General features: G+C 42.7%; 1 protein-coding gene across 14 annotated transcripts in view; it reads left to right on the forward strand.

The window, feature by feature from the left end:
- The window catches only part of Ttll5 (tubulin tyrosine ligase like 5), a 228,384-nt gene that overhangs the window by 91,645 nt on the left and 118,740 nt on the right, over positions 1 to 17,999 (forward strand). For 13 of the 14 annotated variants that reach the window (XM_021201541.2, XM_021201542.2, XM_029540627.1 and 10 more), the window contains 7 exons: positions 458 to 764; positions 4,702 to 4,822; positions 7,265 to 7,411; positions 8,433 to 8,536; positions 11,475 to 11,602; positions 15,069 to 15,152; positions 15,640 to 16,032. In XM_021201541.2, coding sequence (XP_021057200.1) covers positions 458 to 764; positions 4,702 to 4,822; positions 7,265 to 7,411; positions 8,433 to 8,536; positions 11,475 to 11,602; positions 15,069 to 15,152; positions 15,640 to 16,032 — 1,284 coding nt within the window. The remainder of the gene's footprint in view (positions 1 to 457; positions 765 to 4,701; positions 4,823 to 7,264; positions 7,412 to 8,432; positions 8,537 to 11,474; positions 11,603 to 15,068; positions 15,153 to 15,639; positions 16,033 to 17,999) is intronic. The other variant, XM_029540626.1, reaches the window with a different exon arrangement.

Here is a 17,999-nt window from a genome sequence, read left to right on the forward strand (position 1 = left end):
TCTGTAGAGCTGTAGAGTACCTATATCAGGCAGCTCATTAGTGTCTGAGCTCTCTCATTGATGGGAGATATATGGTTCCTGTTTCAAGACAGGAAAAACAGACTCAGAGGGTATTCCTCTGTTCTTTGTACTTCTTCGAAGGTTTTTGTTGTTTTTGTTTTTTTAATGCCCCATGACATAGCAGAGAGAGTACTCAGGCAAAGTCAGTTTGTGGTAGGGATTGCCTTAAGTCTTGAGAGCGTCATGTGGTGTGACAAGAAGGCACATCTCTAATGGTGACCATTAATAAGTTATTAGGAGTGTAAGATGAGAGAGTTGTGAGCTATTGGTTAAATCTGTGTCCTCTTGGTGGTTTGACTTAGACATGGGCTTTTAACTCCAAAAATAAAAGGAAGGTGTTGGGAGAGAGGACGTTTTAATCCTTTTTTCAGCAACATTAGTGATTCTTCGCATTTAGTGATTACCCAACCAGCTGAAATGAATATTAAAACCGAGACAGAGAGTGAAGAGGAGGAAGAAGTCGGATTAGACAACGACGATGAAGAGCAGGAAGCTTCCCAGGAGGAGTCTGCAGGGTCTCTTGGAGAAAATCAAGCCAAGTACACACCTTCATTGACTGTTATAGTAGAAAATTCGCCCAGAGACAATGCCATGAAAGTTGCCGAGTGGACTAATAAAGGTGAACCGTGCTGCAAAATCGAGGCTCAAGAGCCAGAGTCTAAATTCAATCTGATGCAGATTCTCCAGGACAATGGCAATCTAAGGTAGGTTCCTTTGAGAGGGATGGTCGTCGAGGTGGTTAGAGCTAACTGTACTGAATGCCAATTTCTGTGTCAGTGGCTTCACAGTTTCCTCTGGAAATGGCAGAAGTCCTGAGAAGTAATGATGGATTAAACATTGCTGTTGTCACAGACACAGAGGCTTGCAAATGCTTGGATGGCATTAGTCTCAATAAGAATAGTGAGTGATCAAGACTTATTCAACAGCTCAGGGTTAGTGTGTGAGATCCTGGGACTCTGATCCCACGAGTACAGGGCAGCCTTAAGGCACAGACATGGAAGGCCGGAGAGGCAATATGTGAGAGATGACTTTTGACCTAGCCTTAACTGATGCAGATTATCCAAGGTTTGGGAAGGGATTGGTGTTGAGAGTGCTGAGCAGGTAGAAGTAAGTGGCCCAGAAACGCTGTAGTGCAGCAGTTCCTCCCAGTCCATCAGAAAAAAACACTGCTAGCTGCTCCGGTACCAGGATATGCTAGGCCATAAAGCAGTACTGCAGGGAGCAAGACAAGCGTGGGGAACCTACAGTCTGCTGGGAAGACAGACAGTTAACAACGAAACATGGTATTCCAAGCAGCAAAGGATGCCATAAAGATGCTACAGTGATGTCATGCTGGGTAAAGAGTTAGGTTACTAAGACTGGAGCGTGCATGAAGAGGTAAGCTTTGCAGTGTGACTCAGCCCTGCCTCCGACTGTAGGAAAAACAAAACTCGGGGCACTGAAATGGCACCAGCCTTTGTATTTAGGACCTGGCCAACTTGGGGGCTGAAAGAAGTTCAGGAAGGTGTGGTAAGGAATTAGACTTCCCCAAAATGGATGCTGTTAGACTGTGCAGAGGCTTTAGGGGAACTGGGGTTGGTTTTTGATTGGCTTTTAAGTAGCTACATGAGTCAGACCCTGTTATAGAGAGTAAATTTTGCTTGCATTGTGAGCAGTTGGTAAGAGAAGAAACTCAATGTAGAAAGGGGACAGTTAGAATTGTCCAATAAAAAAGATGGAGGTGTTGGCCATAGAGTAATGTTAGGGGAATGGAGAGAAGGAGACAGGTTTAGGCCATTTGTGAGGGAAGAGAGGCCCACTGGCTTTGTACTGGCTAAGGTGGTGATGCCGGCCAGTGGGCAGAAAGAACAGGAAGTTGTGCCTTGGGTGACCAGCAAAAGTACAACTTAAAGGTCAAGGTTCATAGTTCAAGCCTTACAGTGGACATTACTGATCGTTCGGATTAACTCACTCTGGATGGGGAGAGAACAAAGAACTGCAGTCTTGGGGAATACCACTCTGGGTAGGTCAGTATAAGACCAGGAGGAAACATTTCAGAGTGGCAGGGATAACACTGTCAGCAACAAGGAGGATGGTCAAGTCTGCATAGCACGCCTGTTGCATGAAGGAAGAATAAAGAGGCTCTTCAGAATTTGTGGGTGGAGCAGCAGTTGTGAGCTGAGGAGATGAGAGAACAAGTGTGATGATGCTGTTCCACAGGGCTTGGCAGCAGAAGGTGAGACCACATCGTGGAGAGAGAAAAGATGGTTTTGTTTTTTTTTTTTTTTTTTTTTTTTAAGATTTATTTATTTATTATATGTAAGTACACTGTAGCTGTCTTCAGACACTCCAGAAGAGGGCGTCAGATCTTGTTACGGATGGTTGTGAGCCACCATGTGGTTGCTGGGATTTGAACTCGGAACCTTCGGAAGAGCAGTCGGGTGCTCTTACCCACTGAGCCATCTCACCAGCCCGATGGTTTTGTTCTTAAAGATAGGGATTCCTAAAGAGGAAGGATTTGATGGCTAGAGGATTAAGATGTAGAAATGGATGTATTGGCAGAGAATGGTCCTAAAGGACAGGTGCAGAGAGACCAGGAGAGGGATAGCTCTTCTTCCAAGTCATAGGAAATGAACTGCAGAGAGGATGCTGGTAGATTGAGGCCTAGGGAGAGGGTGAGGTTCCTGGGCACTGGCCTGTGTTTTCTAGAAGCCAGATCTTACACTTTGGCTAGGAGATGTGGGTAGGCTTGGGTTTGGGAGGGCACTGGGAGAATGAGAATAGTTCATAGGTAGGGGATTCAGGGATTCACCTCTAATAGGTGAGTTCAGGTTATATGAATGCATTTCCGCCACCTGGGCTCTGATCTGTAGGTTGAGGTCAAGTAAGAAGTCAGAGACCCTTTCCAGGCCTCAGCCTCCTCTATCAAGCCAAGGTACAGGGCCAGACCAGGATTTCTGAAACAATTTCCTGAAATGGGGGTGGGAGGTGATAAGAGAATTGAAAATAGAAGACAGAATGTATTCTGAGCTCCATTCTAGCAGTAACATCCTGCTGAGCTGCTGTAGGAATCCGAGCTTTTAGGATGTATTACTGTAAGTCAGCAAACTCCACACTGCTACCCACTGTCCCATAGGATAGCTGTTTCATTTGTCCCCGGGGTCTGGGGAAGGCCAAGGCTAGGGTGGAGATCACATGCCCCACCTCCTTCATGATGTACCTGTCAAGGACCCGTGAAACAGTGTTGCTTTCTAAACCCAGGTGGCTTTGGTGCCAGTCATGCCTTTCTCATACTTCTGCCCAGGTTTCTAAGTAAGGGGGCATGCCAATGAATGCCTTTGAGACCATCTCAGGATACCCTTCCGGGGGCGCCCTTAGGATGGTTTATAGACATGAAAAACTCAGTATTCTTTATTTTATTTGAAACAAAATAAGGATTGAAATTTTAACTGACTATCAGTTTGAGAGCTTCAGTCAGCACAGTTGGTGAGTCAGTCAAATTTGAAAGTATCTGGAACTTGCTGTTATTCTCTAGATGAGAATAGGAATGTCTTTGTTGGGAATTTTTGAACATTCATACTGTACTTTATCTGCTCCTGTTAGTAATTAGATTGTAACCTTATGTATAGCTCACTTGCTAGAACCTCTTACAGATGAAAACCCAGGAGCAAGCAGGCTCCCTGGCCTGATGCCCCTGCACTCTGGTCCTCCAAACGCACTCAGTCCTCGACTCCTGTCGCAGCATCTCCAGTCCACTTGGGATGAATCTCTCATCTTAACTTTGGGGAACATGAACAGAGAGTGTTCAGTGATTACATGTGCAAAGATCGTGAACAGAGCTTGTGTTGGGCCCTAATCTTAGCTGGTATAATTCTGGCTATAGTATCAGGAGGCCGATCAGCTGAAGTAACCAAAATCTTGACCAAAAGAAAACAGATCTGCCACAATTAGCCACTGAAGTGAAAGTTATTGCAGTCTCTCTGGCCTTCCCACTGCAACCTGAGGACAGTCCTTGCCTGTCACCAAGACTACCAGGCAGAGAACACCCCATGGTGTGCTTTACCATCTTGAAGGACATTTTCCCTGCAGAACTTCTGGGCTTGCCCCTGTCTGTCAGATCATGCACACCAAGCTCTGTTGGACTACAGTCACTAGTTCTGGGCTCCAGCTACTCCTGTTGTATAGTTGAGAAATGCATGACCTTAAAATTTGGGCTCAAAAGTTTCTTTGTAGGATTAATCTAGTTCCTGTTTCAGATGCTTTTCCATGCTAGGAATATTAGTTTTCATAACAAAATCTGAATCTCTATCCTAACTGATATAAGTATATCCTGAAGGGCTTCCAACACCACACCCTTTTCTTTTTACTACCAGTGGCCCAGTGAACACTGAACACTGCATTCTCCCAAGAACATTCTTCAATGTTCAAAGGGGCAGCATGATGGGTAGGAGAAGTAGTTTTCAGGTTTTGTATGGGAAACAATTTAACAGCTCATATAGTGTTTAGAAGGGTTCTTTATTCAGAAGTGTCTATATCACAGTCTTCATATTCTTAGCTGTCCTGACAGAAGACTCCTTAAAGATCACTTGGAGAGAGGCAGGTATGTGGTTGGTAGGTTTACCATTCTGTCTCATAACAATGTGTTGTTTTTTATTTCTATAGCAAAGTACAGGCCCGGTTAGCATTCTCTGCCTATCTTCAGCATGTGCAAATCCGCCTGACAAAAGACAGTGGTGGTCAGACACTCAGTCCCAGCTGGGCTGCCAAAGAGGATGAACAGATGGTGAGGCTCTGTTTTTGGGGACCTTTGTCTGTCCTCCTTTCTCTCCTTCTATCCCCAGCTCAGCAGTATACTCTGAGAAAAGAGTGAAGTGCAGGACTCAGCAAATAAATAGTTCAACAGCTAAAGGTCTTCCATGGAAGCTTGGAGAGCTGGGATTGAGTCCCAGGACCCATGGAAAGACGAGAGACTCTAGTCCACAAGTTGTTCCCTGACCCCTAGATGAGTGTGTGGCACATGCGCTCACAGGCACCATGTAGCATGCTTTGTTTCCATTATTTTCTGTCCTGAGGAGTTAGTTCTGTTAATTCTTTGAAAGTCAGTGCCTCTGTAATAGCTCAGAAAGTACCATTAGTCAGCCTAACTTCCTACTTTACCTGTAAGTATGTACATTTTTAGATTACTAGAATCAAAACTAATGACAATTTTGATCTTGTATCAGTTATTGGAACACACCCATGATCAATATTTTGTCTAACAGTGACAGGGAACATCAAGCTCTTTGGTAAGATCAGACAGAGCTTGTAGAAGATCCCACAGTCTCCTGAAGGCCTTTTGAAACTCCAGTCACTACCACAGACAGAGGGGCCATTAACTCTGAGGAAGCTGCATCCTTTGTCAGTACTGACTTTCATTTTTAGTTCTCTCTGTACAGTGCAAGGTGCATTTTAAAAAAATCATGTTGCTTATCCCAGAAAACAAATGATGACTTTAAAGTAGCCAAAAGAACCCAGAGATAAACCTTGTATGTCATGCATAATCCTTCAGCCACCAGTGGAAAATGTTAGCTCTGCTCTTTCCAAGTGGAAAATTGAGCATGCCCTTTTTGAGAATTGGTTTGTCTGCTCCACTGAAGAAATAATGTTTTAAAATAGTAGCTTAAATCACCCTATAGTAAAGACAGCAGAGAAGTAAGAAGTCCAAGCCTCTAGTTACGAGTCTCTACCCTTTATACTAGAGGAAATTGGAGAAGGGAGCAATAAACAAAAATCAAATTAAAATAAAATCACTTAAAATATCCAAAAGCAGGCACACAAACAGAAACAGCCAGACTAACTATTCCAGTTTCTGGCTGAGAATTTACCCAAGATTTGGGGGCATTCTACAAGAATATATAAGATCATCACTGCAAAACCTAGTAAACATTGTATGAATTCATGAAAACATACCTGGGGCTATCCCAGCCGAGCTTGCGGGCCTTGCTTTTGAGGGACACAGGAACACAGACAGCTTCCCCCCTCTGATCCAGGCTAAACTCAGAGAGTCTATATCTAATAGCTCAGAGGCACCTCACCTAAAGCCTCAAGATCCATCCTCCTGAAAACAGTTGTATTGTTTTATGGGATGTTGCCTTTTTGGGGTCTCTGACTCCACACAATCTCTCTGAGTTTGTGATGTTATAAATGGCCCAATTGAGATCTTCTCAATTTCAGATTTGATTCTTTTCTCCTCTTAAGAGAGGTATAGTTGTCCATTCTTTTACCGGTCACTGTCATCCCTGCCATCATTATTCCCTCCCCACCCCCAGGGCCACCTCCACCCCCTTCTTTGCTTTCTCCAACCCAGCTCTCACAGTTCCTTTATCCTTTGGAAGGAAGAAAGATGTGTCACCTTGCCACTACCACAGCAGTTTAATTTTCCTTCCTCACAACACTTGTGTAAGCAGCAGTTCTGTGGTGTTGCTCGGCTCCCTCCACATGTGTTTCTTCCTGCTTTCCTTCTTGGTCTTTATAGGATGTCTCTCAATGTGACCTTCTTGTTTAGATTCAGAACCTTGGCTTGTGATCCTCTCTTGCTCCATCGTCTTTGGGAGTCTGTCATTTAACCCTTTTCTCTCTGGCCTCGGCATTATTTCTCTTAGGTTTCTCTCTATACTGATTTGTTTTGTTGTGTTATAGGATCTTACTCGGTAGCCCAGGCTGGCCTCTAATTTGCCATCCTTTTTACCTCATCCTCCCAAGCACCAGGACTATGATCATGTGCCATCATACCCAATTCTGTTCTTTTCTGTCTTCTCACCTTTGATGAGTTCATCTGCCTCTGTGATTTTAGTTTGCACTGACTTTGAATGCTACATTTCCTAACTGGCTCTGTTTGTGCACCTTATTAGAAGTAATATTTTTACACTCTGAATTATGATAGTTCTGTTTATATATATGTTGTATGTTTACTGCTTTACTAGGTAGTTATTTGCATCCACATTTGATTTTTAAGTTTGACTACCAGAGTACTGAGAGAGTAAGATGCTTTTGCTTTGCCTTTCTGTAGCATCTTGTACCTTGCATGTTCGTAGCAGTGTGTGCCACGCCTCTCCTAGAGTTTCCTGTTGAATCCATTCTCTGTCTGTCGCCTTCCCACACCTGTGTTCAGCTCCATCCTGGCTTGGCTTCTGATGGTTGGCACAATCCCTACTTTCGTCCTTCTCTTTCTCTTTAATTTACCCAGGAATTAGTGGTTCGCTTTCTCAAGCGAGCATCAAGTAACCTCCAGCACTCACTGAGGATGGTATTGCCTAGTCGGCGGTTGGCACTTCTGGAGCGCAGAAGAATCCTTGCCCACCAGCTAGGAGACTTTATCGTTGTGTACAACAAGGTGAGTCGATAGCCTCCTGTGCTGGCATATCAGACACTGTTGGGAACGGGCCAGTCTGCCTTGCTCTGTTCTCTTGATAGCACCATCCCCTTTGTGGCTCTTGTGGAGAGTTCAGCTTGACTGAAAATCTACTTATCACTAGGGCCAATGCCTATATTCAACTCTTTAGGAAACTGCATATTTCTTTTGTGCGCGAGTATATCCGAGAAAGGTCTTGCTGTGTGTTATAACTGTATTGTAGTATAGTGCCTACAGACAGTGGTGAGTGGACCATTTGAAAATGAACTTATACTGTGAATTTAAATTGACAACTTATATTTCTGTTTTGAAGGTGTTTGATTTTCTTCTCTGAGATGTTTGAAACAGGGATATGATTTCACACCTAGGTGATACACTATTTACTTAGATTTTTTTCCGAAGTGTCTTATATCTAAGGTTCTAGCATCCATTTTTAAAAATATTTTCAGGAGAAAAAAATATGGCCACAATGTAAGAGGGACAGCTGAGTCCTGGAAGTTGATGTAGCCTTTCTGAAATCACATGGAAAGGGTAGGCTAGTGGCACCGTATATATCAGCACACTAACCTGTAGGCACAGTTTACCCTGTTATCTACTGAGAGTTCTCTGTTGTGTTACACAAGTCAGACTCAAGAGACTTTTCCAAGACTAGTGCTTCCTCTATGAGTTGTAACAAAATCTGCTGTCTGTTGTCTAGCCACACTGTGAAGCTAGAATTATCATCCCAGATAAAAGGGTCTATCTCTCTATGAGCTGTGTTAGTAAAAAGTAAAAACATGACTAAAAGTTGCATTCTGCCACTGTTACTTGGGAATTTCAAAACATTGCATGAAATGGTGACCAAAGTAGCTTGTCAAATGTATAGGTGGTGAAAGTACAGGAAGAATTAAATAAAGTCTTTACTTTAAGGCACCATTAACTCAAGTGAACAAAAGCAGATGAAGCGCATTTATCAGGAGTCAGTTTGATTTTGTCGTTCTTCTCTGGGGGTGGACATGGGTAGGAAACAGAACAAATGGCTGAAAAGAAATCAAAGAAGAAACTTGAAGAAGAGGAAGAAGATGGGGTGAACGCAGAAAGCTTTCAGGAGTTTATCCGACAAGCAAGGTACAGATCACTTTTGATGAATTAACCATGTCCTTCCCTCTCCTGACCTGCCAATGAACCTCCAACAGCCCCTTGTACACAGATGTGACTGAGTTCGGTCCCCAAGGGAGGGAGCGTCTTGCAGGCTTGGCCTCTCCGTATCTCAGCCAGTTGTGTTGCAGTTGTCATGGCTTCAGTTATCAAAACATTGCTGTGTGGTGTCTGGGCTGCCTCTCTAGACAGTCTTCAAAGTACACAAGCTTGAGAGGACCAAGCACATCTTAAAAATGGAAAGCTAGAGGCGTGTAGTGTTTGCCGAGGCCAGATTTGTTCCTAACCTTCTGATGCTGTGGAGATGACCAAATTTTACCCCCATCAAGTAGGGTGAGGTTGGCCGTTTCTCAACACAGAGGGTCACGTCCAGTTTATATGAAACAGAACAAGTTTTTCATGCTTAGGGTTGACTTTGAGAAACTGAAAATCTCTATGTTCGACTCCGTTTTGATGTAAGCCAGCCACGCCATTTTGCTCGCTGACATTGTATTTCCAAGGGAAGAGATAACAAAAACACTTAATTTTAACTTTTGTAATGACTCAGAATGAAGGTGGGTTTTTTTTTTGTTTTTAAAAAAAAACTAGAGAGTTGTCAGGATGGAGAGTTGATTCAGAGGTTAAAAGTATTGTCTGATTTTTCAGAAGACCTGGGTTATATTCTCTGCACCTACGTGATGGCTCACAACCATCTCTAACTCCCAGGGATCTGACACTCTTCCTTTGAAGGAAATGGGTATGTATGTATACATATGATGTACATACATACATACAGACAAAGCAGCCATACATATAAAATAATAAAATCTAAAAATATACTTTTTCAAATTAGAGAGTTGTACAGAAACCACCAAACTAAAGGGAAAAAGCAACTCTAAGCCCATTTAATTAGTCTGCATGTGTCCAAATCACAGTGGGTGGTAGAAAATTAGCATTCTAATATATGTGAAGTAAAGTTAGGTTGTGGTTATCAGTTTAACAGTAAGGTCCTTGCTTAACTCCTTTACAGACCTCAGCGTGGCCTCAGTGGCTTGTGTTTAGGTATGCAACAAACATCATTTTGTAGGGTCTGTATTCGCATACACTGTTTTGTGGATATTTTGAAGTTATGAGTAATATGTTTGAGAAAGCAGGTATAGAAAAGAAGCAAGAAACAACTTCCCACATAAAAATATTATAAAAATAGCAGAAGGATAAAAGGACAAGATGGCTTAGTGGGTAAAGGCACTTGTCCTCAAGCCAGAGACCTAAGTTCTGTTCCCAGGACTTGTGTGTTAGAAGGAAAAATATAACTCCTGCAGTTTGTTCTCCACAGCTGCACCATGCCATGGATGTACTCACACAAAGTAAAGTAAAGAGATTAAAAGTATAGAAGGCAAAAAAAGTAGATGATACCAAGAAAATAGTATCTTCTTTTTAAAATAAATGGCTAAAATAGAAAAATAGAAGAAAACAAACCTCAAACTTAAAAAGCCAAAAAAGAAAGGAAGGAAGGATGAAAGGAAGGAAAGCAACGTAACTGGATGCTAAATATAAACCATATATACTTTAATATAAAGTGTTGGAGATGAAAATACATGGGGTCCTGTTTATTGATTGTGACTTAAGGGACAGTTCCTGGGAACTTTGGGCAGAGTAGGGTTTTTAGTAAGCTGGGGTGAGTACATGCATTCCCTCAATGGGCTAACAAACTCAAATGCCTTCAGGAAGGAGTCAGGGAGACCTAAATGAGGAAGTGGGCAGAGGATAAGACAGGGACAGAGTGGCTTGTAGTTGGGCCAGCTATTCCTTGCCCTCCAGTATTCTGAAAAGTGCCAAATAAAACCCTGCCAGAGAGAAGCCGGACCGCTGCAGCCCCAGCCGTAGATATTTGCTGGGTTTTAACACCATTTGTCTTGTGCTGCTTTACTCCTTGGTGACCTGAGGGTTTATAGAAAGCGAGAGGTGGTTTCCTGGCTTCTCATTTGTATGTTCTGAAGATGGCCGGTGGGTTGCTTCACCTACTTGAAGGCTACCTATGTGGAACAATACCAAGTTCCAGGCATAGGAAAATAACTATGAAAAAGTGGCTGGACATGTTGAAAGTCCCTACATTATAACTTCCAAGCACTTTGGCTAAGATCAAGTGAAATCTGCATCTGGGAGGCCCCTTTAGAATCTCCTCTGTTTTCTCTGGCTATCCATAACATAAGTAATTTCCTTGATTCAAAGAGCCCGTCTAGTTCTGTCTCGTGCATTGTTCAGATAGTTAAGAATCTTTTCTGTGGGCACACTATGTCTCCTTATTTCCTGACACAGCCAATTAAAATGACTTGTAGCCCTTGTAGTAAAGTACTTCAGCTATCTAGAAATGACATAGATGCATTGCAAACTATAGCCAGATAATAGTTGCCATCTGTGGCTATGAATAATCATTTTCTTATTGAGTTTTTTAAAGGTGTACCTCCCCTCCACTCCCTGCTCTGTGTAAGCTGGGGAGGGGGTATCATATAAAAATAGGTCGCTGTTAAGCTTTTACCTAGATCTGTGATTTCAGTTCCTTACCAAGAGTGTTATGATTCAGTAAAACTTTCTGAAGGTGACTACCAAGTACAACTCTGGAAAAGAACTTTCTAATTTTATTTAATTTAAATTAAGTCTCAGTAGCTCCATGTAACTACTAGTAGCTGCTGGACCAGATAGTGCAGATCTAGAAAATGTCTGTATGGGTTAATAAAGCCTTACCATGCTCTCCATTTTCCTGGTTGCTTTCATTTGTTCTTCGTTTAAAACTGTCTGTACACAAGGAACTCTCTCTCGACTTGTGCCTCTCACGTTCCCTTCCCCTGCTTACTGTTTCCATAATAAAATGTCAAAAGATTTTCCAGAGCAGCTTCCTGTGCTGACCATACTCTTTTCTTCATTTCAGTGAGGCTGAACTGGAGGAGGTGTTGACTTTTTATACCCAAAAAAACAAGTCTGCCAGTGTCTTCCTGGGGACTCATTCTAAAAGTTCCAAGAACAGCAGTAGTTACTCTGATAGTGGGGCAAAAGGTGGTAAGTATGCCAGCTAATGAGTGAAAAATGCAGACAAGCAGAAAAGAGAGCTGTGCAGAGAAGAATCAGGAATAAGTTGGCTGCACACCAGTCTCCAGCAAGACTGAACTCTGTGGGGGGGGGGGGGGGGGGGGGGGGGGGGGGGGGGGAACTCGACTTTGTCTTTAAAGCCAAAGAAGAGCATCCTTTAGAGCTACATTTTCATCTTTCATGACAACAACAGGGTTTGGGGTTTTCTTTTGAAAACCTTATCTTTAATGAACATCCATCTTCTTGTGTGCTTCCATACAGCATGCACAACAAGTTCCATTTTCTTTCTTTTTTTAATATTTTTTTTATTAGATGTCTTCTTTATTTACATTTCAAATGCTATCCTGAAAGTTCCTTATACCCTCCCTCTGCCCTGCTCCCCTACCCACCCACTCCTACTTCTTGGCCCTGGCATTCCCCTGTGCTGGGTCATATATAGTTTGCAAGACCAAGGGGCCTCTCTTCCCAATGATGGCCGAATAGGCTATCTTCTGCTACTTATGCAGCTAGAGACACAAGTTCTGGGGGTGCTGGTTAGTTCATATTGTTGTTCCACCTATAGGGTTGCAGCCCCCTTCAGGTCCTTGGGTACTTTCTCTAGCTCCTTTATTGGGGTCCCTGTGTTCCATCCAATAGCTGACTGTGAGCATCCACTTCTGTGTTTGCCAGGCACTGGCATAGCCTCACAAGAAGTTCCATTTTCAAACGTCAGTAGAGCTGAGAAAATGAGCTCCAGGGGCTGAGTACCCCTCCCTGTTCCTCCACGGCACACTGGGCCCAGGCTTCAAGCTGCCATCTGCTCAGTGCAAAGCTTTGCTCTTAGTTTCCATTCTTTAGTACTTTTCTGTCCATGCCTCTCAGCACCATTGGCATCTTGGATAGAGTGTTGTTTTATTTTTGTTGTTGTTGTTGTTGTTGTTGTTGTTGTGTGGGGTGGTTCCATACCAATGGGGTGACTGATATTCTTAATCCCAAGCCCTAGATACCTCTGGGCATTGTGACATTCTTTATGTTTCTGAAAGTCCTCACTGCTGAGCGACAGCAGTGGAATCCAGTGTGGACGACATTGTCTAGTTCAATGTAAGACCCATTTCAAACCTGCATGCAAGTATATTAATGTAGGTATTTTATTTAATGTGTGCAAGTGTTTTGCTACATGTATGTCTGTGGACCATGTGTGCCTGGTGCCCATGGAGACCAGAAGAGGGCATCAGATTCCCTGGGTTATAAGCTGTCATGTGGGTGTCTTCTGCAAGTACAGCCAGTGCACTTAAGACCGCAAAACCATGTCTCCAGCCCCTTATCAGTGTTTTAAGTACCACACTCAGTCTCGATGCTCTCAAGGCTGTCCCAGTCTAATGTGGAAATATTCAGGAAAATTGGTCATTGCAAATGTAAAATGAATTTCCCAAAGAAACCTTGTTAATTTTGTTTTGTGTTTACAGGGCTGGGGGTTGACCCCAGAGCCTCCCAGCTCTGCCACTGAGCTACAGCACCCCAGCCCAGTGTTGTAAAATGCACTTAGGCTGTTTCATGAAGCCTTACTAGGAGCTCTTACTGAATTGTAGTTTTCATAGCCCTCTCAAGCCCAGCTTCCTCTTGGAGCTTGTTTCTAATTTCATATTCCTCTGTCCATTCTTCTTTCTCATAGTTTTCATATTTGGTGTTAGCCCCTTTGATTGCTGCTAGGACTTTAATCACTAGGGCTGTCAAAGCCTTTGTATTTATAAAGTGTTTTCTGATGAATGGAGTTTATTGTGATAGGGAGACTGAGAGATTTTTATAGTAAAGTTAGAGTAGGAAAAGCCTGCTCGCCTGGTGAGTTGGGGCTCTCATCCGTATTCATGTGGCAGCTTAGCCCTTGACAGTAGTGGAGAGGCCCTAGTAGCGTGTACCAACAGCTCTGTTAAATGCAGATGGGTCATTTCAGATTCTCGGATCTGCTTGATTTGATTTTGTTTTTTTCTGAGGTTGTTTGTTTGTTTGTTTGTTTTTGTTGTTGTTTTGGTTGGTTGGTTGATTGGTTTGAGACAGGGTTTGTTTGTGTAGTGCTGGCTGTCCTGGAACTCACTCTTTAGACAAGGCTGACCTTGAACTCACAGAGATTTACCTGCTTCTGTCTCCTGAGTGCTGGGATTAAGAGCATGCCCCACCACTACCTGGCCCTTTAGATCTGTTTTTTTTTGTTTTTTTTGTTTTTTTTGTTTTTTTTTTGTTGTTGTTGTTGTTGTTGGATTTTTTCGAGGCACGGTTTCTCTGTACAGCCCTGGCTGTCCTGGAACTCACTTTGTAGACCAGGTTGGCCTCGAACTCAGAAATCCGCCTGCCTCTGCCTCCCGAGTGCTGGGATTAAAGGCGTGCGCCACCACACCCGACTCTAGATCTGTTTTTTAATGACAGTTTTTATATTAGAAGATCAGTTCCTGCTTTTTCTGTTGTATAAACCTAGAGATGGGTATGAAGGTTTCATACAAGAAAAAAAAAAGGCTTTTTTTTTTTAAAAAAGATTTATTTATTATTATATCTAAGTACACTGTAGCTGTCTTCAGACACACCAGAAGAGGATGTCAGATCTCATTATGGAAGGTTGTGAGCCACCATGTGGTTGCTGGGATTTGAACTCAGGACCTTCAGAAGAACAGTCGGTGCTCTTAACCACTGGGCCATCTCTCTAGCCCCCGAAAAAAAGGCGTTTGATAGTTTGGTATCTGGACCAAAAGGCGTTTGATAGTTTCATAACTGGACGGGCAAGTAGCAACATTACACCCCTAAGAATGGCAATGGAGAGAAAGGACAGGATCCACATGCTCTCGTTCATCCCTCTGAGAGGCTCTCTTGAGTTTTTAGATAAATTTTGCCCTTGCCACATACTTAGGGACATTTCTCTAAGTATATGAATAACTATGGACTGTTCTTTCTCAGAATTTTATAGTAGAAAAAAACAGCTACAGTGGAAACTGACTTTATTATTAAATGCGATCAGCCTGCCTCAGGTGAACTGAGGCGCATGCTGTAGGGTAGTCAGGTGGCACAAGCAACAGTCAGTGAGGCTGCGCTTGCGTCTTGGAGTGCCGCTCCTGTAAATGCATGTTGGCTTGGCTCCAGCAGGTCCTGCCAGCCACTAGGATCTCTTGTCTCCCACCGCCTGCCACAGTCTGGAGACCTACCTGGTGGAAGCCTCCAGACTCTCTTATTTCAGTTCCTATGCATGTTCTAGCTGGGTCCCAGTCAGTAAATTCCTGCCCTGGGTTTGAGTGAGGTGGAGCTGGTGCTGGGAACCATTGGGAATCACTCAGTTGGCTGTGCCCTCCAGAAGTTACCATCCTTAAAAGGTCATAGTGGGCTGTGCAGTGTTTTCCAACATTGATTAACACTTATGTTTCACGTTAATGGTTTTGATTAGTAAAAGTGCCTAAGGCAATATTTTTTATTTCAGATCACCCCGAGACAATACAAGAAGTGAAAATAAAGCAACCCAAACAGCAACAGGCAACAGAAATCCACTCCGATAAATTATCTCGTGAGTGCTTGAAACACACATTGCTTTCTGATATACCTCTAAAAGAAAAACAGTCATCAGGTGTGCAGTATAGTAAGTGCATGGGACATGTCACCCAGGGAAGTTCCCTCTTGTTCTTCCCTTTCCCGTAGAATGTTCTCCTGACTGTATGTAATTGATTTTCCATTCTCTTTACAAGTTTTGAGCACTTGCTTTTTCCCCAGAGGGTGAGGAACTGTAGAGACTTAGTCCTGCTCTGCTTTCTGGGGAAGTCTCAACTCAAGCTTTTAGAAAGAGATACAAATAAAGTAAAAATTTTGTTACCAGGATGTGTGTGGTAAGCAAAATTTATTAAGTTCAAGATGAATACTCATAAAAGTCTGCATGATTTCTATCCCTATCCCATATTAACATTATTTTGATGTTCTAAAATGTTCATGTGTCATAGAGACTGTATGTTTATTTTTCCAAAATGACCTGTTCTTTTGTTTTGTTTTTGCTTTAATAGGATTTGCCACTTCATCAGGAAAAGAGGCTAAACTAGTGTATACCAATTGTTCTTCTTTCTCCGGCCCTACTGCTGTTCTTCTGCAGAGACTCCCCAGCACCCATCTGTCGTCTATTATCACAACCTCTGCCCTCTCTTCAGGCCCTGGCCACCATGCTTCTTTAACTCAAATTTCTCCAGCTATCCCCAACATGCCTCACCAGTCAGCACTGTTACTGAAACCCGTCCCTGACAATGCGTCTCCCTCCATACACCCTGGAACCCAGAATGTAAGCCCTGCTGGGCTGCCACGCTGTCGATCCGGCAGCTACACCATTGGTCCCTTTTCCTCTTTCCAAAGTGCTGCACACATCTATAGCCAGAAACTGTCTCGTCCCTCTTCAGCAAAGGCAGGTGAGTGAGAAAATGACAGCTGCCTGCCATGTCAGCTCCTCCCCAGCCCATGAAAGTGGAGCACCTCTTTTCCTTTGCCTTCTCTTTTGTTACCTTCTGCTGTGACTCAGAGAGGGTCTTGCGGTTTGACCACTAGCATTCCTTCACTGATACAGAATGAATCAGGGATGCTCTTAGGTGTTACAAAAAGAGACGAAAGGGCAGGGTATGTAGAGTCCTACTGAAGACCACCATTGGCCTAGGAAGTTGCTCTGCATTCTTTCTGATTTAAGTAGTTGTTCCTGAATCAGACAACTTAAAAACAACCTGACCAAAGAACCCATCAGATAGGACCTTTAATTTTAAATAACGATTTCCTTATATTTTTTTTCCTGAGAGTTTCATGTTAGGGTCTCACATATAGGACTTTTGTGCATTCTCAATTATTTGTTGTGTGAGGTAATGTAGGTATTTAACTTTATCCTTCCACATATGGATATTCAATTTTTCCAGGACCAGTTATTTAAAAAAAAAAAAAATCAGTTCTCTGCAAATGTAATAGATTGATTTCTGGACTCTCAATTCTATTCCTATTGATTTTTTCTTACACAAGTATCCATTGTCTTGCTGCAGCATTATATTAAGTCTTTAAATCACCAAACATTTAAAAAAATTGTTTAGGTTTTTCTGGGTTTCTTACATTTCCATGACAACTATGAGGTTCTGCATTAAAAAAAAAAAAAAGATAGGTCCACAGAACATTAATCTATATGATAATGAATCATTTTGGATAGTATTTTAACATTGGTTGAGATTTTAAACAATTTAGTAATGCCCATGTTCAAAATGAGTTATAAGCCACATTTTATAAATAGGTAGTCAGGCATGTTGGTGCATGCTTTTTATCTCAGCATTCAAGAGGGGGAGGCATATGAGTTTCTGAGTTCAAGGTCTGCTTGTTCTACACAGTAAGCTCTAGGCAAGGCAGGGTAGAAGCCTTTTCTTTAAAAGGGGCTAGGGGTGGACAGCAAGATGACTCAGTGGGAAGGCACTTGCCTCAAGCTGCCAATCTGATTACTGTCTCTGGGATACACCTGACAGGGAAAATAGACCCAATTGCAAGTTGTCCTCTGACTTTCACACACTTAATTGTGTTCCCTGTTTACTTATGCATAAATGTAATTTTTAAAAGAATGATTTGAACAGGATGGTAAGTTTGTCTCTTGGCCCTATTTAGGACTGTGCACCCAATAAATAGAGAAACTATCTACTCAATAAAAATCAGTTATGTTCTATGTTATAAGCAAGGGGGAAAAAATTAAGACTTGGAATCATATAGTGTCATTCTTTGCCCTCACTGCAATTAACCTAAAAGCCAATAACCAAGGAATCTATAAAAAAATATCTGTATATTTCAAAATCAGAAATGGGAAAAGAAATGTTATTATAAAGAAAATTGCTATTCTGAATCTGAGAAGCAGGCTGCACATGTTGGTGTGTGTGTAAGAACAAAGCCAGCAGTGATCTCCATCTAAGGAGAGAGGTGTGCAAACCCACACAGGTCACAGGTAGAACAGGGTATATAGCCACCATGGGCTGTCTCTTATAAAATAGAGAAGCACATAGAAAGACTGAAAAAGAGATGACAGGAACATTATACAAGTAATAGAAGAACAGACAAAGAAAGATGCATAGATGAGAAAAAAATAGGATTTGATCAACAACTTTAATTTTCCTAAATTGAGATGGACAAACTTCATTAAAAGTACAGCATATAAAGTTGACTCAGGCTCTTCTTCTTTGGGAAAACACCAAATGGAGGATGACGCCGGTGCAGCGGGAGGGCCCGGAGGACCCGGGGGCCCAGGATTAGGAGGCCGCGGCGGCTTCCGTGGAGGATTCGGCAGTGGGCTTAGGGGCTGCGGTCGTGGTCGAGGCCGCGGGGCTCGAGGAGGTAAAGCTGAAGACAAGGAGTGGATCCCTGTCAC

The sequence above is a fragment of the Mus pahari genome, chromosome 7, assembly GCF_900095145.1.
Source record: "Mus pahari chromosome 7, PAHARI_EIJ_v1.1, whole genome shotgun sequence".
In the NCBI taxonomy this organism is placed as follows: Eukaryota; Metazoa; Chordata; class Mammalia; order Rodentia; family Muridae; genus Mus; species Mus pahari.